At 40.1% G+C, this 23,226-nt stretch overlaps 1 protein-coding gene and 1 pseudogene across 1 annotated transcript; both read right to left on the bottom strand.

Moving 5' to 3' along the window:
• Nucleotides 1-921: 921 nt before the first annotated feature.
• Nucleotides 922-15,317, bottom strand: LOC120288280 (annotated as a pseudogene).
• A 6,389-nt stretch (nt 15,318-21,706) lies between these two features.
• Nucleotides 21,707-22,459, bottom strand: LOC104420288 (psbQ-like protein 3, chloroplastic). Its single transcript, XM_010032154.3, has one exon. It carries the CDS (start codon nt 22,390-22,392, stop codon nt 21,901-21,903), a length of 492 nt encoding a protein of 163 aa, XP_010030456.1. The 5' UTR covers nt 22,393-22,459; the 3' UTR covers nt 21,707-21,900.
• Between the last annotated feature and the right edge of the window lie 767 nt (nt 22,460-23,226).

The following is a 23,226-nucleotide window of genomic DNA, read 5'->3' as shown; positions in this document are numbered from 1 at the left end:
TATTGACCCGGCTCGACCGGGCTACTTGACTAGAAGGAAACAAAATTGGAGCTGATTTAAGCAAAATTTCTTTCCGTGGACTTAAGGGAGCTTGATGTTCCGGAGTGGCGTGCAAGTTTGAAATTTGGGGCAAAAAGTTCGAAACTTGACAAATCAAGGGTCCTTGTTTTTGACTCTCTCAAGAGGGACAAAGAAGGGGGTAGGGCTTAGGCATCCTCATCTCAATCTTGAATCTGACATAAAATCTTAGTTAAATTTTGGAATCTCGACTTTCCTCAACTTATAATATATATTCTTTTCTTAAACTTTACCTAATAATATATGTCCTTTTCTTGAACTTTCAACTCAACTTTCATAAAATGCATAGTTAACACCGTAATAAACACGTCATTTCGATCTAAAAAGCACTTTTTCTATCTAAAAGCACTTACGTGAAGAAAAAGCTCCATTTATTGATGACGACGTAAGAAATGGATTTTCTGTCAATCACAAATCACAATGCACCTTTTCTCTAGTGGCGTATGCAATCAGTGCATTAAAAATGACAATCTTTCTTTATTACATACCATTAATGTGTTCGGACTTCCACGAAGAAACTTATTAACAAGACCTTTGAAAATATCAATTCCGAGATTGGAGAGTTAAACATGTTGCACAAATTGTCAAACAAAATTCTAACGAGAACATCGATTAGGCGAAGAGGAAGCAAATGACAGAAGGCTGTCGTACAATTTGATATCACAATGGACTTCCAAAGACCATGTCTGATCATCTTCTCATTTCTTCCATTTTGCTACATACACCCCGATGCTTGCTCTCGCGCCTTCCGGCATCCAACTTTTCTGTGGACAATAACTATATTTTCAAACAAATATGACAGAAGAACCTAACGAACCTATACCAGAATTTGATTGTCGAGAAATTAGTGAGACGGGCATGCGCTCTTCCCAATTCCTGTACATCTAGGGATTTAATCCCAGAGAAAACATGGTATTCTCGGTAAATCTACATTAGAAAAAAAGATCTGTGTATTATCTACCGGGCCGTGAAATGCTGATTTCCGACCCATCTTCATCCTCGTCGCTTTGGTTCCCATGCTCCAAGGATGGACGCTTCAGTCTCTGGAATATCTCATCAAGAGACTCGTGTGAAAATCGCGTGCCAACGTGCTGCTTTCCTGAGCCTCACGCAATGGGATAAATCTTCTTGCTCCCATATTCGCCTTGAAACTCTGGAAACCCGTCTTCATAGACTGCCATTTCGCCGCTATTCGGAAGATGGCTCGCCAGATGAGATACCGGACTGAGACTTACCATCACCAAGTAAGGATACTTTAGCAGAGGTGATGTCCTTTTCTGGAGGATTTGCTTTGGATTGTTGTCTGCTCTGTTCTCTTATCGCAGCGTACTTGTTGCTCATGGCTTCTCTGCTTGTTCCGTATCTGTGACCATCTTCTCTTGCAGACCTGGACAAACTTTCCTTGGCAGTTTCATGAATTGAACTTGCTGACTTCATCTCAACAGCAATTGTGTCCTGAAATGTTTCGTCGTTCAAAAAGACTCATTAAAGTAGTAGTTGTTGATGGAAATCTTTGACAATTTTTCAGTAACCAATTGAGGAGAAATGTTTCTAATGGACAGCCTCCAAGATTCTCCCGAGCCCCTTCACGACAGCATAAACGTTTTGTTTTGTTTTTATTTTTTTGGGAACCGCAGTCTGTGGATGAGTTTTCCATATTCAACTTTGTACATTTGACTCCATTTTTTTTTTAATAAAGAAAAAGCTCAGAGAAGGTAGGGGAAGAATAAAGGAGAGAATGCTTCTGCTTTCTGAAGTAAAAAAAAAAATAAAAAAATTAACGTACTTTGCTATAGCTAGCAGACTCAACATCTGTGCCATTAAAAGTCCTTGCCAGCGGGATAACATGCTCACCAACTTTCCGACCTTCTTCTAGCCAAGCTCGTTCTACAAGTTAAGAGAAAAACGGACATATTTACAGGTATTAGTTTGACACACAAGCAAAAGATAGCGACATTTAAGTCCAAACAACTTCTATACAGGAAACAGAGATTTATCAAGAACTTCTATGTAATGGATTTTTTTTTTTGGCTATCGTTTGAGGAGCAGGCTGATGGCCCTCAGTATAGTATCTCTCTGATTAATTACTATTCAGCATATGCTTACCTCTTTGAAGGATGATCAGTCCTGATGGCCGAACCCATCTGTATCATCTGCCTCTGTTTGAAACCTAAATCTCTTCCAGCTGCCAAAGAAATTAATCATTCGGTCGAAGAAGTTGCTTGCCACCAGGATTGTATAAATGACCATAAAAAGAGGATATATTCTGTTAAATCCTTTCCCCAACCGGTGGCAAAGCTTCATCAATGTCGCCCATCCGCTGCAATTAGATATAGAAACATCAATTCCAAAAGTCAATTGGAGGATTGTCTACTATATGCCTGCACAGGATGTTATAGCATGCATTGAATGGCTACGCAATACATCAACAACTACCATCAAGACCAAGCCTTAAACTTTTTCACTCAAAAATCCAAGCCATCCAGCATCTTTCAAGGTCTTTCTCTCGGAGTAACCAGCGTTGCACCAATTAGATCACCTCAACAGAGCAAAAGGATGTCCTCTTTTCACATGTCAAACCACCTTAAGTGAACCGTCATTTCATCTTCACGCCAACCACTCCAACTTTTACTTCAACACAATCTTTTCGCTCCTACCTTTTCTTGAGCAAACCACATACTGACCAAAATATAGGTATGCTCATTTAGCAGAGCCTAGACAAGTAAACTCTACCAAAAACCCCTTCTTCTCAGGAAACATTGCCACCACTTTTGTATCCTTAATTTATAATACAGAGGGGAAAAGTTGTCTCTATTAGCACAGCAAATGGCCAACACTCCAGAACAAAAGCATCAGAACAACGTCAAATCAGATGAATATCATATCCATGTCAAATTCCAAAGGCAACAACATGATCAGTACCATTTCATGCAAAAAGCAATAAACAACTTGGAAAAGATACAAAAAGGTTTACATTACAAGGATAATTCACTCGAAAAGCGGTAAAGGCATGCACTAATTTGGAGGGTCATAGAACGACACTGAGACTAATAATATGGTCGCAGGTCAAATCATTTCAACAGACCAAATGGGCCATCTGTTTAGTAGATGGAGCGGTGAGATAGTACTGTAGCTAGGTCTCATTACTCAACAAAAGCAGTCAGCAACCACATATTGAGTCTTAAAACTAAACACACCACAGCACAGCTGAATTCAAGTTCTCCACTAAGAGACGCTCGTAAATGCCAGCATGCAGAATGTTAAAATGGAGATCACCTGCTCAAAGACTGTCTTGGCCTTGAGTTGAATAAGATTGAGAAAGTTGTATGAAATTGGAGGCGCATATCGAGCCACCATCCTGTGCAACATCAAAGCATATCTGAATCAACTTTTACTTCTATAAGGAAGAAATGAACTAAAAATTCACTCATGACACAGAATAGCAGTTTAAGACTTACGAGCATATCATAAGCAAGTTAACTGAACTCGTCTGCCTTGGTGTTAATGAGAACATCAGCATTCCAATTTTGAGCAACGAATAATATGTGCAAATGCACATATACATCAGAGGAATAAAAGCAACAACCTAAGAAAGGGGGTTAACAAACATTATCAGTCAACTCAGTACTGGTCAGCAGCAATATACAACAGCCATAATTAAAATGAAGTGTCCAACAACCCTACCAAATCTACATATTATGTAAATTAGAAAATGGAGCATCGGTTTCGGGAAAAGATCCTATTCCAAACCTTTCCACATTTATTTAACCACTTCTTTCCAAAATAAATGCTAAAAATGGACCAAACTTAAGTCAGCCTTTTCTTTTAACCTTCCATGAAAGACTAGCTGACACTGTGAAAGTGCTAGCGCAGTCCTCATCTGTCAATGGGAAAACTCCCTCAACTTTCCATGCCATGAATGATGCAGCTCCGAATTGAATCTTAATGAATTTGTGAGAAGTCATACAGTGCTCGTCATGGAAATGTAAAGGATATTGGGGCAATAAAGATGGTCTTTCTAAAATTGACCGATGTAATGTATGAACAATGAAGTATTACTATGAGCAAGCCACCTGCATGAAGGATGCAAAGCAGCCTTGTAAGTTATGACTAGGAAGAATTCAGACCAGAAGGAGTAGCTCCAATGGTAGCTTGAGTAAGAAATTCAGCTATGGATAAGTCCTTGTAGGGAAATGGAGGGGTCAAAAAGCCTCTCCTATGAATTCTCTTACAGCCACTGTAGTCAGGTCTCTAGAAATTGGACCAGAAGATAAATGGGCATTGATTCAGCAGTCATAGAGGCAATGGAGGACTGGAAAGCGCAAGAGAAATAGAAAATTTGATTATGGCTCAGTGATTCCCCTACACCGACTTTAGAAAGGATACATGAGAAGGAATTTAATTAACTCATCAAAATAACTGCAGCATGGAAATATTTCAGACAGTTTCATTGGCTTGATCAACTATAGATAGAAAATTGACTACTTAAAGGGCATTAAAGGAGAAACAGATATATAACCCTTTAATTGATCTTAAGACTTATTCCTTAGAGCACTACTACTACAAATATTATCCAGTTTCCAACTTGTGCCTTCAAATAAACAACCCAGGCAATTGCATGATGACCATGCCACAGCATCATTTTCAAAAGGACCATCTACATTGAGCCGTGATGATCTTCATGTAGCAAAGGGGAAGAGAGAACTCTATTATGAGTCCCAATGCAGGAAGAACATGATTTTGTGATGCGACGAGTAAGGAGTGTTACTAAAGGGTCAATACAGAAATCCTAATTACAGTTTCAGGACATTTAATTATCACTCCAGCCATTCCACTAAGCCATTCATGCTGTAAGGTTTAACCACACTAAAGAACAGCTATTATTTCAATCAGTATACCAGAGAATGCCATGCATAATGCACTGAGTTGATCCATTTTGCATAGATTTGCTGCCTATATGGGAATCAACTGTCATTAACAATTTTTGTCATGTTAACCCAGAGCATGGGTAGGCTCAGAGGCCAAGTTTAATACTTTAGATGATAGGTGGTGACAAATGGTCCTCGCACCTATTTACAGGTCAGCTTTGTCTAATGAAATTATGACAAATTAATGCGTCTGAAAGTGGAAAACCTACTATCTTACTAAAATTTCAGATGGCACATAAGTTCTGATACAGGTAGCCCACTAGCACACTATAAGAAACATAGGGTTTGTCCAATAAAACTGAAAATACGAGTATTGCAGATTTCGGCATTGACTTCTAAGTGTTAGTAACTTTAAGTGCTTAAATAGCTAAAAGTTGAAACTGAATGTTATTGGTTTTTAACTAGGCACAAAACTGCAGGTATATTTGGAAGGTTTTAGCAATTACTTGATAACAGTTTACATGGTATTAAATTTTTTTGGATTGAATGAATTAACCCCTTCCATTGGGTCCTCTTTAATAACTCAATTAAGTGTTTTGACAGACTTAGTTCAATAAAAGTTTCACTACATGTGACAAATGAAGAAAGATTCGCTAATTTTTACATCATAACTCTCCTAACAAAACTATGATCTCATAACAGCAGAGGACTTAAACCAGAGGTGACCTACCACAGCAAGAGGCAGAAAACCGCAGTTCCTTCACCAATTGGTACGAGAGTTAAGGAATTACTTAATTCATTCAGTGTTAAAACATTGCCTGAAGATTAGAATTCTGCCAGTCATGTTGAAATTTAGCAATTGAATTTTCTGTACTTATTCTCATGTTTTATAAGAGTCGCATATTCTAGTTTTCAGTGTTTAATTAGATTTTAAAACAGGTCCTATATATAAGCTTTGGTAGTGAGAAGCCTGCAAATGGGACAGTGATTTAAAGGAAATACTTTTTGATAAGAGATCGATTAAGTCGAGAAAATAATCCACCTGCACAAGCAACTCTTGCTTCCCAACAGAATTTATAAGGATTGAGAAGAGAGAGAGATCAACATTCCTAGGAAGCAAAGTTGCCTCTGCTAAAAGAATTGCAGCTGACATGATCCCAAGCAAGATGGCAAAGACTTTCTCAAGCTGCTTTCTCAAAATGCAACGCCAGATAAATGCTGCAAAATATCAAAATAAGCAAAATGAATTATAAAATAAGTCAAACTTATTGTTAAGAAAGGAAATAATTGAATGAGTTCATGTACTTGTTTTCCCCCAACTGAAGGGATGCATCACCTGATCCCCATGGCAAAGTAAACTAACATGATAAACCCAGCGTGTAACTTAGATTGACATTGCATTTCATAAAAATTTGACCTGAAAACAAGTGCCCCTTAAGTTTAGGCACATGAACAACTACACGCACAGAAATCAAACATATGCCAACAGTGCTCAAGCTCTTATAAGTAAATTTATTCCACGATACGTCCCCTACCAAAACACGATCTCAATACTCTACTGCTAACCATCAGAAACAATAAAAAGGCTCCAAGTGGTAAAGCCCAAAAATAATGGAAATTCCTTCTATGATGCCAGATACAGCTGATTTTTCATATTTAGCTTACTGGCACACAAGAGGTCAAATATTAAATGTGCTTCATGTAAACATATATAATATATACTATACCGACCGAAAGGTTGAATTAAGAACTCAGTCTACAATTACTTTCAGCAAAAATAAATTCAAAAGTTCTGTTTTGTTTTAGTCCAAGTTCTGAGATTGACAATATTCAAGCATAAAAAAACTAACATCTTCTAATGTCTTAACAAGACTAAACAATTAATCTGAGAATTCGACTCCAATGGATTAGAAGAAGAGAAGTAAAATTACCCATAGTATCCAAGAATGCCCCCAATTTTCCAGTTCGTGCAGGTCTGAGGCTTGAGATGAACTTCCTGAGTTACACAAAGCAGATAAACGTGAGCAAATGGAACTTTCCATAGTCCTCTGAATTTGCCCCACATGAGTAGATATTTGGATTTAAACTAACAATTCTAGAAATTCACTTCTTCATCTCTGCAAATTTAACACGCACCTTACGAGCACAAGTAGTTTTTAATGATTTACATCTTTAAAGAAGAATTATGCCACCAGAGAGAGAGAGAGAGAGAGAGAGAAATGGAAATCCCATCTTATTTAGCTACTTTCTATACAAAAGGAAAAGCATTGATCTAATTCAAAAGGAGAAAAAAGTAAAGCTGGAAAATTACCATCCAGTGGCATCTCGGCGTTCATAGTTTTTTATCACATCTTCTAGTTCAAGCGCCTCCAAGACATAAGTCAAATATTCACTGCAACATTAAAAGTGACAAAGTACTAGCATCAGATACAGTGATGAGATTTCATGACACACCGTTCAGCAGAAGCCTAGAGGAACTCAAAAGTGATCCCCATTTACCAATTTGGATGTGCAAAGTAGCAGACAAAATCATTCAGAGTATATCCAACATGTCAAACACTGAAAAGTATCAAAGCAACCCAATCATAAAGGCATTCGTTAGCTTTACAACTCAGGGTAAAATACAGGTTTGACAATCATTCCAAGCTGCTGGAAGAACTCGTTCCTGGATAATCCCCTTATCTGACTTTCTTTTTTACTTATCCCAAATTATCCAAATTCTTCTCTTCTTCATTGAGTCAGACGATTTTAGGAGAGTTGAATTATTGTGCTGGTAATTTCAGCTTCTCCAAACAGATATTCTGCAAATCATAAAACCTCAAGGATGACAATATCTACACCACATGGAGGAGGTTGGAATTTGCGTTAATGGTGACTGTCAAAATTATGTCAACCTACTTGACGTGGTTTATAAATGAGTCAAAATTATGTCAACCTACTTGACATGGTTTATAAATGAGTTCCTTTTGACTTGAAACATCAACATGTAACTCATAATTACCCTATCTGACCTACTTAACTAAATAGGCTATGGCAACTTGATTGATGACTTGTGGCCTATTTAATTTAGTCGAGTTAATTTTTTGATGATTGCTATTTACAAGTACAAACGTTGGACGTTGGTCCACCTTAGCTGGATGAGATAGCACTACACCCTATGGCAAGGTCGCCAATAGATCTTTGATTTGTTCGTTTGAAGTTCATAAACCACCTGCTGATCTTGTCAGGAACCAGTTTCTTTTCTAGAAGTCTAGGCTCATTTGACATGGCTATAGCCCATTCCCTAAAGCAATGATTTATGACTTCTGAATTTGCCTACGACTGTTATTATGTGCCATGCTTGGAAGTTGACTTGCAAGCACGTCAACATCGCATAGGAAATAACCATTTAAAGGAACAAAACATATTTTGATTTATTCTAAAGTCGAATGGAAAGCTAATAGCGATAGTTTTGATCAGACAAGAAATACTTGGTTACAAAAGCAGGGAAGAATAAAGAAGACCCCAAGCACCAAAAGCTGCGAAAATACTCCAAAAATAGAAAACGTAAATTACATGCTCCTGGTTACCTTTTATAGCGATAATACTCCTCTCGAGCTCCCCTCAGATGACGCCTAAGGGTTGCCATTGACTTCTCATCTGTATCATAGTCCATATCATTTTCTCCTAATCTTCCACCCTGTGGTTTAAATGATGGGTCTTCTCTAAACTGCATAAGAGAAACAAAAATCAAATTGCTCAAAAAACAAGGCTGCATTAGGTAGTGGTCCTAGAACATCTGATTTTTGGGAAAGTTACCATTTGATTTAGCATATCATCAATAACATTCATGTAAGGCCTCAAAGGATCACGTTTTGACATCTGATTGGAAGTAGCTTGAGCTACCTATAAAACAACATATATATATATCAATAAACTAGAGGATTCGCAATATATATACTCTATCAACTAAGAACATGCTGCAGGCAATTAGTTTCCCGGAAAAATCATCAGGGTTGCTCACAGCTGATACAGTCATCACATCAAAAGACTTTCCTTTCTTATCAACCGATTCTTCTATTTAAATATCTTGTAAAAAAATTTAGTGAATAAATGGCTAGATTAATGACCTAGCTTTGCCACATCTCCTTCCACCCTCCCAATGAGATGAACTGAAGTTACTTTAAAAAAAAAAAAAAAAAAAATAGTGCAGCTTTGCAAGACTTCAAAGAAGAAGGATCTGATGGTTGATATGAAGATCCTAATTAAACAACCACTGGAGAGAATTCAAAGTGGCCGAATCGGTTGATGTTGGCTGCAAAAACCAGTTAATCAAACTAAAGTTGGTTCTACCCATAAAAGCCACTGCAAAGGGAGGCATATCTGTCTGAACCGGTACCAGACACCCCGTGCTTAATTCGGTTGGTGGATTTGTATGAAGAAGCTGAAGAGAGAGTAGGTAAAAGATGAAAATGCTCTTGATTTAACCACAAGAAGAATGTCGATGGTACAAGATCAAAAATGCATGCTTCACTAGCAGCCTATAACATTCTTGAAAACACTACGTGACCCAACTACTAGAGCCAAAATTAGAAAAGAAAGAATAAAAATAAAAGTGACCAAAAAAAAAAAAAAAATCCTTAACAGAACAAAATTGATATGAAGCAATGAGTTCAAAAGTAAATCATTCACCAACAGAAAATATTGACAATGTAGAAGAATTCCATTAATGGCCTCTGAGACTAGAAAATAGAAAGCACTCACTACTATGGCATTAGAGAGTTCTTGGTGAGCATCATCAAGTTTAACAGCCATTTTAGCTACTTTATGAGAGAGAACTTTTTGGCGGGTGGTCCAGTCTGCATTTCTCCAAATACTTTTGGGTATTTCACTTAAGCCGAAACCAAGAAGAAAAGCCCTGTCACAAGCCCAAAAGTGTTTGAACAGGCCATTGCTAAACCAAGGATATTACCCCTCCTGTCATAAAATTAAACAGGACATAAGAACGTAAATTTGCTGAAATTATCACAACTATACATCAGGGACACACTTAAAGATGGAAAAAACAAAGAGAAGCATCAACAAACTGCTATAGCAAGACTAAATCACAAAAAAGGAACAGTCATACTACGCAAAAAATATAAAACACTCGGTTCCAGCACAAGATTGAATTTTTTCACCTGCAACTAAATATAAACTCCCAATATATATTCCAGTCATATTGCTCAAGCACTTCAGCAATTCCAAGCAATCACTAAATACCTATGACTACTTTACTCACTTCTGCAGGCCATGCACCTACCTTACATTAACTAATGAAGCAATCACAAATACCTACAACCGATTTCAATCACTTAAAAAGGCATTCTCTATAAGTTATTCCTGACTATCACGAGGGATAAACATTCTCTATAGTACAATGGCTAGAGCGAATCGAATTAAATGGACATCATTCACACCTAATGGGTATTGCTTGAAAGGAACAAACTTACCAATGCTTTTCGATCATGATGAGAAGAATAAGGCCAATCAGGCCAATGGACCCAACAATTAGGTAAAAGACTAAGTTCATGTGTATGCTAGTCTTAAATCTTTCCTTCACAGTAAAATCTCCAGCATCTTCAAACCCCTGAATTAGAGGAGCTACAGCCCTGCATAGAAAAAAAATGATACTGGTTTTAAATTCAACATTAAGGTAACAAGCATCTATATCTCTACAAAAATGATGCCAGTCTGCATTGGAGCTTTTGTTGGTGCTTCTGATATGCTTAGATGAAGCCAGAGACTACAAAGCTATGAACAAGGGGACACTAGAAGAAGAAAGCCGATCCAGTGCACGAGATTAATGGAAGCTGAATAATAAAACTTTCCCAGGACCAAGGTCTACCAGAATGTTTTAGAGCTAATAATCCTAAAAATGAAACTATATCCAACCAGGCTATCAGTTTCTAATCAACTGAGAGCCAACTGAATTAACACATGCAAAATCACAGCAATAAACACTCAAGAAGTAGAACTTGAATCCCTGCATCAAATAAAACTATGGGTAGATAAGAAAATCATAAGCAAAATTCAAACTCACATACAATTCAGTTCAGTCAAAATAAAAGGGGAAAAGGTGAAAGTGAAGTTTTCCAATCTCATCTCAAAGTATGTACAACATTTCCTAAAACCAGATCAACTAAGGGCATCATTGTTCATGCAGCTGAAATGTTTCTCCAGTAATTCAAGGCATGGGTTTCGCAGACGCAAAATGCCAAGCAATCCTAAGGAAGATTTCCAAATTTGAAAACACAGACACAGTTGACTTTGAGGATGCAGCAAATCAGGAATTGATCATAAAACTTAGAAGTCCAAAATTTTAGACTACCGACACTTTTTTCAGGGAGATTCTTGAAATGGATGGCAAAATTTATCAGCGCAAACATAAATTTTTTCCATTCTGATAAGTTACATCGACATACCAAGTCAGTAAAAATGTACTCCAGTATGACCAGCTCCAGAAGAATGAAATGCCCCCACCGCCGAGATGCATCGTCTGAATGGGCAAGAACAATACTTGCATTTCAGGGATACAAGTCAATGTCAATCAAAATACCATGTTTACGAATTATTGTAGATGGAACTGTGATATGTACATCCGACCTACCATCATTCTAGTAGCTAATACAAAAGCATAAAAACAAGATTCCCTCAAACAGAAAGGATCCTTTCATAATCTGCTTGATAATCAACACACGATACCTACAGCTTTGAAACATCTCAACTGAAGTGAACTAGAGGCCTGATCAGTCACAAGCGACTGAAAATCCATACCAGGCATTCATGGAAACACACTCTTCCCTCAGACCCAGAATATTCGGCAGCCATATTGCAATGAGGAAGCAAAATAATGAGATTAAAAGGTACATATCGATGTTTGTATGAAATGATATAGATCCAAAGTAATAACACCAAATGAATTCAGTATGGAGCATACTTGCAAGATTATGAAAAACAGGAGGAATGAGACTCTAGATTGAAGTAGAGATAAAGTTCTAATCATCAAAAGCACTAGTTGCATGATCATGCACTGCATGGGCTTATATTCGGAAACTTTCTATATTCATCATTCTCATACATGACTAGGAGAATTAAACAATCTATATGATCAGTAATATCTTAATCTAAGATGCAGCCTAAAGATTAGAAGTATATGAATAAATCAATATACTTTATGGTTGGCTGTGGATGTCTGTTAAATGACCCGTTTACTATCCTAATCAATTTAAAGATGCTAAACTTCATAACATTTGCAGTCAATTTCTATCGAATTTGGCCCAAAATATCATCATTGGGGAAGCAAATCATCTTTCGAAATTGCTAGACTTCATTGTTGATAATTTTTCTATAACATAAGTTAATTCTCTCATTAATGAACCTATCAGCCAGTGGACAAATTAACAGTATATAGCATTGAATGGTTGCTTTGCTTCTTTCTCTATTAGAAAACCCAAACATGCACTTGAGTGATATCAGCATGTGACATTGTTAGACCCTCCACGTCTACTTAAGCTAAAAATTAGGTAAGAGAACTCCCAGGGGCCCATGTCTCTCTTAACTAAATAATGGGTACAAAAACTCCCAGGTTGGGATAATGCACCACAAGTGTGCCGATGAGGCAACCTTAGTCCCCTTCTTTGTGGAGGTACATTTTGATTTAGCTAAAAAGAGATCACTACCTTAAGGTGGGATTATGCCAGTATAAGGATCAACCTGAAGTCGAGCCAATTTCACTTCTCATCCAATCACTATTTATCTATACATTTTTGATAGTCCCTTTCAATCATAAACAGAGGGCAAAACACACTTTACGGTTCCACACGAAGTTGTATCCACAAAGGAAAATTGGGCCAGGGAGATGGCTAAATAGTTTAAATAGCCTGGTAAATGACAGAAATAGCGTACTAGATTTCCACAGAAAAGCAATTCACAAGAAGCCTAAGAAACTTGTCAACTCCCCATGAGATAAACATATGAGATATTCTTTTAACCTGCTAAAACCACAAAAGTACAATACTGGGGATTAATGCATCAACATCAAAATACAGTCAAATAGGAAACTTCAAAATCAAAGTCCCACCAATTACAATGCATACATTTGCCTCACAGGCTAAAACTTACACCAATGATTACACAGTGGCACAACTAGGCTAAACTATATTCCTCATAGTATGTGTGGCATAAAAAAAAAAAAAAAAAAAAGAGAGACCTTGAAAGCTGCTTTCAGGAGATAGAACACACATTCTAGTTGATGTGCTCTTTCTAGAGAATTAAGACCATGCCAATTCTACTCTGCTACTTCATCCATGGATGACGTATGAGGGGTACACAACCGTCAGCGTCTGGGATTTCTTTTGGTGTGAACAAAAGTGATAAAAAGGAGCTTTAAGAAAAACTACCAAACAAGGAACTAAAATTTAATTAGAGGCCCTAGATTTCCTGGTGTTACTAAGAAGAAACATACTCGAGCATTCTCAGGGAACAGAAGAGAGAGACTTTAAAGGAGTTGAATGAGATTTATACTGCTCAACTTGATTCTTCGTCATTGACTTTTCATTTCAACATCAGGCAAAAGTTGTTTAAAGGAGTGGAATGAGATATAATGCAGATTAAGAATTTCATTTCAACATCATAGATGACTTGCGACATCACAAATAATCTCCCAAGTGACAGTATTTGATTTTTGGTATAGGGACACAACCAGAAAAGGGTAACTCTCATCTATTTTAAGTAATTGTTTGCATCGCACCAGTGGATCATACTGATGCAATGAGTATCCCCACCTAGGATCAGCTCTCCATTTTCTATCCAAAACCACATTTAGTCTAACAGCAAGGCTAGAATGTGAGAGATCAAAGAAGAAAGTGGTGTAATCAAATGGCACTGCCAAGGAGACAGATATTTTGAAGAAATTGTTCTTCAGAACAATCATTATTTTGATGAAACAAATAGTTCCACATAAAAAAAAAAGGGTGGTAGGGACAATTGGGGTTTTCTACCTTTGGACTTGGCTGATTTTTGAGATTGAGGCAGGATTGATGAAGTTCGGTTGGTTTGGCTGCTAGCAGCAATCATCCTTCATGTCGATGGCATGGAAAATTATGTAGATGTGAACTAACCATATGCTACTAAATGTTACACGACAGCCACCTCAGCAATTAGCAAGTATTTGTAGATTTGTTACGAGGCAAGTGGGTAGCTGCATGATTTGAAAGGACCGAGGTCATCTGTGATTTCATCAAAAGATTCAAACCCAGCAATATGTCGCTTTTGTAACATAGCAGAAATCTAAGCAAATTAAACCTACAATTCACCCCCCCTGATAGAGCCTAAGGATAAAGCATTGGTCTAGAGCGGACCATCCTTCTTAAGGATTAAGGTTTCTCTTCCTTAGCAGCTCATAACAGGTTTCTATGAGCAGCTATCCAGATGAAAAGGCATCCTAAGTTGAGATTGGCAACTTGAATACCAATATTAAAGGACAGAGATCCAGGATCTAATGCCCTGGCCTACAAGATTTTATCAAATGAAAGAATCGCTACAGGCAATTTAACTGTAATAACTCAATAAAGTCAGCAAATCAATGGATAAGGGATAGATCCTCCAGTTTCAGATTAAGAGGTAACACAATACAAAGCCGGAACCATAACAAATGTAATGATACTCCATAATTGACAGTTCAAAGTACTTAATTAACCATTCAAACATGGGCGAGCATTTGCACCAAACCCAAAACGTATCTCTAATCTGAACAAGAACGCAATAAACAATAATACGTCAGATAAGAACGAATGGAGCCCGGAATATGCACAGAATCGCAGGACCAGCTGGAAAAAAAAAAAAAAAAACCTAGTTTCTACCACAGCTGAGGCCTTGCTTTTGCGTGATTCTACTCTCGCCTTCCTCAAATTTCACGAGCGCATCAACAAAATCGGCGCACATATCACACCTAACGCGGTTCACGCGGCATTCATCAATCAACCGACTACAGAAAAACCGGTTGAAATCAGGAACAATCTCGCCTGATTCGGAGCTACGGCGAGCAGGAATCAAAGCACGGGACATGCACGCGCGCGCGCGAGAGAGAAGGAAGAGATGTATACGATCGGATCGCAGGAGCGTAATCCGTGAGGGCGCGTACCGTCCAGATGTCGGCGGGGACGAGGATGATGATGGGAGAGAGCAGAACCAGGCGTAGCCGACGGTGAAAGAGGACGTAGCGGGGCACCTCCGGGCCGGCGAAGTACCGCAGCGTGAACACCACCATGCCCACCGTCAGGGGCAGCGAGATCAGGTAAAACACCCACATCCTCTCCCTCTCCCGCTCTCTCCGCTCTCTCCCTCTACTGCGACTGATGCGGCGCGGATACGGCGCCGATGGAGCTATCCCGGCGGCGGCGGCAGAGGAGGCGGAGGAGGAGGAGGAGCGCCGGTCGATCGCCGCCGTCGCGATGTGCGCGGATGCGGAAGAGCCTTCGAGAGCAAGACGAAGCGGGAGGAGACGATGGAGAGGAAGGGAGAGAGAGAGAGAGAACGGAAGTCAGGGGAGGTGGGCCCCGCTTTTTCCTGACCAGAAATTGGGATCCAACACTCCCGCGGGCGGATTACCGTTTCCTACTCCATTTCTTCACGTTTGGGTCATCTTTTTGGCACTTTTAATAATTTACTAAATTAATGCGTTAAATCGAACCATACAGAATTTGGTTTGGAGGAGCGCCACGTAAGCAGTCCACCCTCTTTTCTCTATTTTATTCGAGGAGATTCCAAATAAAGGCCTTGGAGCTTATGTCTAATAAAAGGTTTGGAATTATCATGTCGGTCTCCAATAAGGGAATAAAAGGTTTGGAATCATCATGTCGGTCTCTGATAAGAGTATGAAGAGACCATGACAATTTGAAATAAGAGTCTTACCTCATTGGTCGGTGAGATGTTCTAGTCGATCAAGGGCATTTTTCAACCAAAGACAATATTAATTTTAAATTGTTTTTTTCTTTTCTTTTTTTTTTCTTTTGGACGATAGCCAGTGTAGGTAACAGTGATGCTTGTTAGCCGTTGGCAAGGCCTCCCAAATGGCCAGCAAGCCCTCATCGGTCATTGGCGAGGATGGCCTCACCAAGGTCGTCCCTTGTTTGGGTTGTTGGCAAGGTGACCTTCACCTATTGGGCATCGTCGACGGACGGCCATCATTTGAGATTGGCTATCGAGGAAAAGAAAGAAAAACCAGAAAAAGAAAAGAGAAATACATAAAAAATTAAAAGAAAAGGTAAATGATGAAATTGTCCTTGACTAGCCGAAAAGTCAATGATGAAACTGCCCTTAACTAGCCAAAAGTCAAACATTTCTTTGAAATTAGTATAGCCATTTCGTGCCCAACACAATGTCAACTTCAAATGCTTATTTTAAATAATGAGTGCATTTTAGACTTTTATTTAAAATTTTCCTTTTATTCAATTATATTTAGATATATAATGGTAAAAAAGATTGGTCGATTTGCAAATGTGATCTCTCTCTCTCTCGCAAGATATGTCCACCTAATTAGCCGTGGGAGGACAAATTATTAAGGCTACATTGGAAAAGCTTGCGGAAATATCTAAAATCGATTTTGGTCTTGAGTATGACCTTAAACTACTTCTTTTGAGGAATGTAAATAACTTAGAGGGTATTCTCTCCTCTTGAGGGAGACAAATATTCGGGGGGGAATTAGGAGCTAAGGCATGCAGGCATCAATACATTGAAATAAGGAAGCAATTGTCACAACTTGATGAAGTAACATGTTCTAGAGGTTTTCTAAACAAAGGTCAAGACCCATTCATAAACAAGCAACCCTCAACCTTTTTTTGAAGTCCTATTATTTTCCCGAGTGTTCTAGAATACTCTTGGGAGTGAATGATATAGTAATTGTATACGGATGTAATTAATGCGGATAGTTGGTAGTTGAGGAGATATAATCTCCACTGCTAAATCAATAAGAGATTTATGGATACGGTTTGCCTTGTATATATATGAAAGCATTCTCCCTCTCATTATATTGTCTTATTCACAAGTAAAACACAAATCCAGAGTTTCTCTCTCTAAGATCGTTGTGAGTTGAGTGGTGTAGAGCTGATTTGGGAAGAAATTCTTAAGGCTACCCAAGTTAGGAAAAACTAGATTGATCGATCTATGACAGGTGGTATCAAAGCAAGTTTGTTTCAAGGCACAATGGTTGATTCACTCTCTAATGTTGTGATCATCCAAGGTGAGGATCGTGAGGATCGTGAAAGAGCTACCAAGAAGGGTGGTGCCAAGGCAAGAGGGGCCGTGGTTACTAAGTTTGAGGGATCCAATGGGTGACTTGGAGAGTTGAATGACAAACATGGAGCTCATTGTCGCCAAAGTCTAAGGATCGAGTTGAGGATTTGACCTAAACCATCGAAGGAGTGGAAGTCGGAAGGGGAGGAGCTCATGGTCGAGGTACAAGAGCTCAAGATCGGCAAGTGAGAGCTTCATGGGGAGGTCTTGGGGACCTTGACCCAAGAACAACAACAAGACGATGCCTTCAAGGCCACGATGATGGCCATGCGCGGAAATAACCGAGTTTAAGGGGAAGCTCGCGAGAGGTCAAAGTGACACACATGAACGGGTGATCATTGTGCAAGCAAATCCATGAGTGGATACGTTGAAGCCAAAGGAGTTCAAGGGCTCGCAGGTGACCAAGGATATGGACAACTTCCAATGGTACATGAAGCGGTACTTTTAAGCCACGGGAATAAACAACGACGCATCTTGGGTAAAAATTGCAGCTTTGTACTTAGTCGATAATGCATTGTTGTGGTGGCATCGCAAGTTGGATGATGGGAGTGGAGAACCTATTAACATGTGAACTATGTTCGTCGAGGAATTTTGACGAAACTATTATCCTATTTATGCGGAGGAAGATGGTTGTGATGAGCTCAAGTGCCTTGAGCAAAAGGGAGGAGTTCATGAGTATGTGAAGCGATTTTTGGAGTTGCTACTCCAAATCCTTTCTATGAATGATACGAATGCATATCACCAATTCATGAGTGCCCTCAAATCGTAGGTCTAGTAAGAACTCAAACGGTGCAATGCGAATGATCTCACAACGTCCATAATCATGGTCAAGACCCTTGTGGAATACAAGTCACCTTTCACGAGTAAGTTGGATAGTTGTCCAGAGGACAAGGTCAATGGCGGGGGAGATTGTGGCACATTTAATCACCCGAATGGAGGCAAATCGTCATCAGCCCCTCTTAAAGCTCAACCAGAGTGGAGCGGCGATGGACAAATGAAGGTATGCACCTATAAATATTTCTTTTGCAATGGTCCACATATGGCTTGGGATTGTCCAAAAAAGGCCAAGCTAGAGGCCAAGGGGAATGAATCACAAGAGGAGACGCGATAGGGATCGTTGCAAATCCTAAGTACCATCAAGTCCAAGGAGGTAAAGGAGCCTAAGAGACTTATGTTCATGGATGTGAAGATTGGAGGAAGCATGATGAGTGGATTGTGGACACTAGGACGTCCGATCTCTTCATGTTGAAAGAGGTTGCCAAGAAGCTGAATTTTTGGGTTAAGAAAGGAGGAGTCAGGTGGCTCAAGACCATGAACTCCAAGGAGGTCCCGGCTAGTGACGTGGTTAAGAACATGGAGCTTCACATCGATCCATGGACTAGCAATGGGACTATCAAGGTAATCCCTCTTGATGATTATGATTTCGTCATTGTTCTTGGATTCCTAGATAAAATAAATGCTCGTATTATGTCATTTGCTGATTGTATATGCATCTTGCATCCATGTTCCCAATGCATGACCCTGATCCATCATGAGTCGATCGTAATTGAAAGATGTCGGCCATACACCTCACGAATGGAGTAAAAAGGGCGATGAAACCTTCTTGGCGACCTTGAAGGTCGAGGAGAGTAAGGGTGAAAGGAGTGTTATCCTAACGTAAGTAACCCAAGTCCTCAACTTGTTTAAGGATGTAATGCTTTCTAAGTTGCCAAAGAAACTTCTGCCTTGAAAGGAGCTGGATCATTCGATTGAGCTGGTGTTGGATGCTCAACCACTAGCCATGGTGCCTTATCGCATGGCGCCCCTCAAATTGGAAGGGTTGAGGAAGCAACTCAAGGAATTGCTCGATGCAGGCTACATTCGGCAATTAAAAGTTTCATTTGCTACCCTAGGTACTCTATATGTGCATAGATTATCGGGCCGAACAAGCTAATGATCAAGAACAAGTACCGGTCTCACTCATTGTGGATCTTTTCGATCAACTTCGAGGAGTGCGGTGGTTCGGCAAGCTTGATCTCCGATCGGGTTACTATCAAGTTCAAATTGCCGAAGGGGACGAGCCAATGACCGCTTATGTGACACGGTATGGATTGTATGAGTTCCTCATCATGCCATTCAATTTGACCAACACTGGCTATGTTCTCGCACCTTGATGAACAGGGCACTCTACCCATTCCTTGATCAATTTTAGTAGTTTACCTTAATGATAGTGTAATTTATAACTAGACACTTGAGGAACATATTGAGTGTATAAGACAAGTCTTCAAAGTTCTATGGGAGAATGATTTGTATGTCAAGCAGGAGAAGTGTGCCCGTGTGCAAAGAAGTCCCATTCTTGGGGTACATTGTTGAGGGTGGACGAGTGCGGATGGATGCGGCCAAGATCCCAGCCATTGTGGAATGAGAAGTAACATAGTTGAGGTCATTCTTTGGCCTCACAAACTACTATTGACACTTTATCCAGAATTATTTGAGCATCCTCGTGCCACTCATGGATATACTAAAGAAGGTGAAGCCGTGAGAGTGGATGGATTGGTGCCAAAAGGCATTTGATCAGTTGAAGCAAGCTATGGCCGAGGAACCAGTGCTCATCTTTGCTGATCATGCCAAGTCTTATGAGGTAGAGATTGACGCCTCAAATTATGTTATTGGTGGTGTTCTTATGCAAGATGGACACTTGATGACATTCAAGTCTCGAAAACTCAATGATATTGGATGATGATACATGGTCCAAGAGAAGGAGATGACCGTGGTGGTATATTGTCTTTGTATATGGAGGCCCTATCTCTGGGTATCTAAATTCGTGTGAGGATGGACAATGTGACCATGAGCTACTTTCAGACCCAAAAGAAGCTAAGTCGAAAGCAAGCTTGATGGCAAGATTTTCTAGGGAATGCCAACTCTATGGCCGATGCACTTAGTCAAAAGTTGGGTTCGGTGGTCACTTTGCAAGTCAACTTGAGTGCCCATTGATGTTGTATCAAGAAGGGGCTAAAACACCACTTAACAACCAAGGCGATCCTTGAGTACGCATGGAAGGGCAATACTTGATAGTTTCGGTGTGACAATGATCTTCTCTACACGAAGTGATGGCAACTATATGTGTCACTACATGGGAAGCCAAGTGACGGCATGAGTACCATGATTCTAAGTGGGTAGGTCATCTAGGGATCCACCACAGCATGATGCTTGTGGAGGATCAATACTACCAACCTCACTTGTGGGACAATGTTGAAGCGTATGTGGAGACCCGTTTTATGTACCAACTAGACAAGCTGGAGCAATGTTTGTCGCCGGGGTTCCTTGAGCCACTTCTTGTTTTGAAGCATACATGGGAGGGCATCTTCATGGACTTTATTTTGAACCCGCCAAAGTTCGAAGGGTATCGGATTCTCATTATCGTGGTGGATCGATTCTCCAAGTACATGACGTTCGCCTGACATCTAAGGATTAGGAGGTGGTCAAGCTAATCATTAAGCACATCGTCAAGTGTTGGGAGTCTTGCGGATGATTATGAGAGATCGTGGTCCTCGGTAGAGGTGTCAATGGTTTGGTTTGGCTTGGATTTCCTAGAAATCCAAACATAACCAGACCGTTTTGATGTGTGCTTGATTCGAACTGAAACGCTGGATTGAACCGGATATAAATCAAATTGAAAACACGATTCATATTAGTTTGGATTGGTTCGCTTTTCCTCTTTTCTTTTGCACTTCTTCTTCCCTTCGCACCCTCCCCTTCCCGACTTGGCCCCGCGAGATGGCCATGCGTGGTCAACCTTGCTATTGGCCCCTGCCGCAGCCGCGAGCTTCCCCAAGTACGAGGAGGCCATGGCAGCTGAGAAGTTTGATGCGGCAGTTCAGCGACCTTTTTCCGATGAACCTTTGGTCATCCATTGTCATTGAAGTCTTTCCCTAGCCGATCATAGGTCTCCTGCCACCAATTGTCGTCGAAAGCCTTTGATTGGCGACTTCAACTGTCCATTCCATCAACTGCTGACCTCCTTTCGACAAACAACCAGCACACCGATCATCCTCACAACCTTGCTGGTCACAACAATCGCCATCATCAATTCTCATCAGAAGCCATCAATCGCCACCGATCTTCCACTCGGTCTCAGGTACCATGCTTTACGTTGATATTGCATCCGGTGACTTCAGCTAGTCAATCTGATGGTTCGGTGACCTCCATTGACCTCCCGACCACCTTGACGACGATCCTTGACCTGCCCTCGAGCTAGTGGTGACTGGAGCTCCTCCAATTCTTGTCGAATTCTCATTGATTCACTTCAATCTTTTTATTCTTCTTAGTTGATCATTTTGAACTTACTAGAGCCTATTTCTCACTTTAGACCTTACGATTACTATTCAAAACCTTGAAGAGCTAAGTTCCACAATATCTTGAAGATTTGGGGGCCGATTAGCTCAATCGAGCTCGTAGTCTACGCAATCAAGGTATAATCCAAAGTCCATTGAAAAGGTCCGAGGACAGCTTCCTCAGCCACATTACATGTAAAAGCAAAGAAACATCCATTGAGAGATTTCATATGGCGGGCTTTACTAGCTCGTGATGATAATTTGCTATAAATCAACCGACTTCATATTAAACTCAAAATCTCCTCAAGAGCAGCGCTGATCTTCTCATATCACCGCCACACAAGAGGACCGTCCCGATCCCTTGCGGCGTAGTCCATCCTCGACACGCCATTGAAGAGGTCCGAGTACAACTTCCTCAGCCTCGGCCTCTCGCCCCCGGGCCTGCTCTGGATGATCGTGTAAACGTCCTGCTTCAGCAGGGCCGAGCTCTCGTGTATCTCCCTCTGCGCCTCCTCCCACGACCCCAACTCGAGCAGGGGCTTCACTGCCAGGAGCGACCGTGCGTGGCCCCGGACCACGCCCACAGCGTCCTCGACCGTCTGGCCGGGCTTGACGAACTCGAAGTCGAAGGCCTTTGCAGGTCCAGGGCGGAGAATCGTGGGTGAGGCGGAGAAGACCAGGGAAGAGAGTGAGGACGACAGGGCGAGTCTTCTGGTGACGGAGACGAATGGGCGCGGGTGGTCCGTGGGGTGTTGGAGCGGAAGCGGAGAGGGGTTGGGTTGGAATCTGGGTCGAGAGAGCGAGGGCTGGGTTGCTTCCATTTAGGAATTTCGTCGAACAGTTGGCGGGTGGGCTAAAGCTTGGATATTTTCGCTGCTAAACGAGGGAGAGACGATGGAGACCGCGGAGGGAATGGAGATAAAAGATGAGGCAGTTATTTGTGTCGTATCGGAACAGCCACGCACGTTTGGGATTCGTTTTTGTCTGAATAACATTTGACTTTTTCTTAATTTTTCGTAATTTAAATAATGTATTTTGACTTTTTTTCTTAATTTCGAGCATCTGGAAATTTTAAAATATATAAATATTAACATATACTCTCACAAACGTGTTTTTGAAAAATTGAAGTTTAGGGAATATTCAAAATTTTTGTAGGGAAAACAAAACGTTTTCTTTTGTTTGAACTGCTCACTTTTATGTACTTTTAATATTTCTAACGGCATTGTGTTTTCCTTAACTGAATGAAAAATGTCAATTGAACATTAGTTATTACGATGGAAGTATCTATATGAAGGAGTCTTTGTAATAAACATTAGCAACATTTTTCTTAGAAAAATTACCTAATCAATACTAAACTTGTTATACAGATGTCAATTTAATTATCAACATTTTAATTTTACCAAGTTGATCATAAACATTTGTGCGAGATTCCAATGTAGTTTTTTTGGTCATTTTTCATCGAAAAGTAATGATATGATTGTCCAGTCTTTGCTGGCCGTCCTATGTGGCATCACCATGTCAGTGATTTTCAATGAAAATTGGTTAGAAGATTATATTGAAATTTCACGTAAAGATTTAAGACTTAATTGACGAATTTCCATTAAGTTCAATTAGAAATCTTTGTATCTCATGCATTTTATGCTTGGATATCTTTG

Source organism: Eucalyptus grandis, chromosome 9 (genome assembly GCF_016545825.1).
Source record: "Eucalyptus grandis isolate ANBG69807.140 chromosome 9, ASM1654582v1, whole genome shotgun sequence".
NCBI classification, from domain to species: domain Eukaryota; kingdom Viridiplantae; phylum Streptophyta; class Magnoliopsida; order Myrtales; family Myrtaceae; genus Eucalyptus; species Eucalyptus grandis.
The sequence above is the reverse complement of the archived record's forward strand: the minus strand, read 5'-3'. Positions and strand labels throughout refer to the sequence as shown.

Bases quoted from the DNA above. Each gene is read 5' to 3' on its own strand.
- LOC104420288 (XM_010032154.3), bottom strand. From the start codon at position 22,392: ATGGAAGCAACCCAGCCCTCGCTCTCTCGACCCAGATTCCAACCCAAC.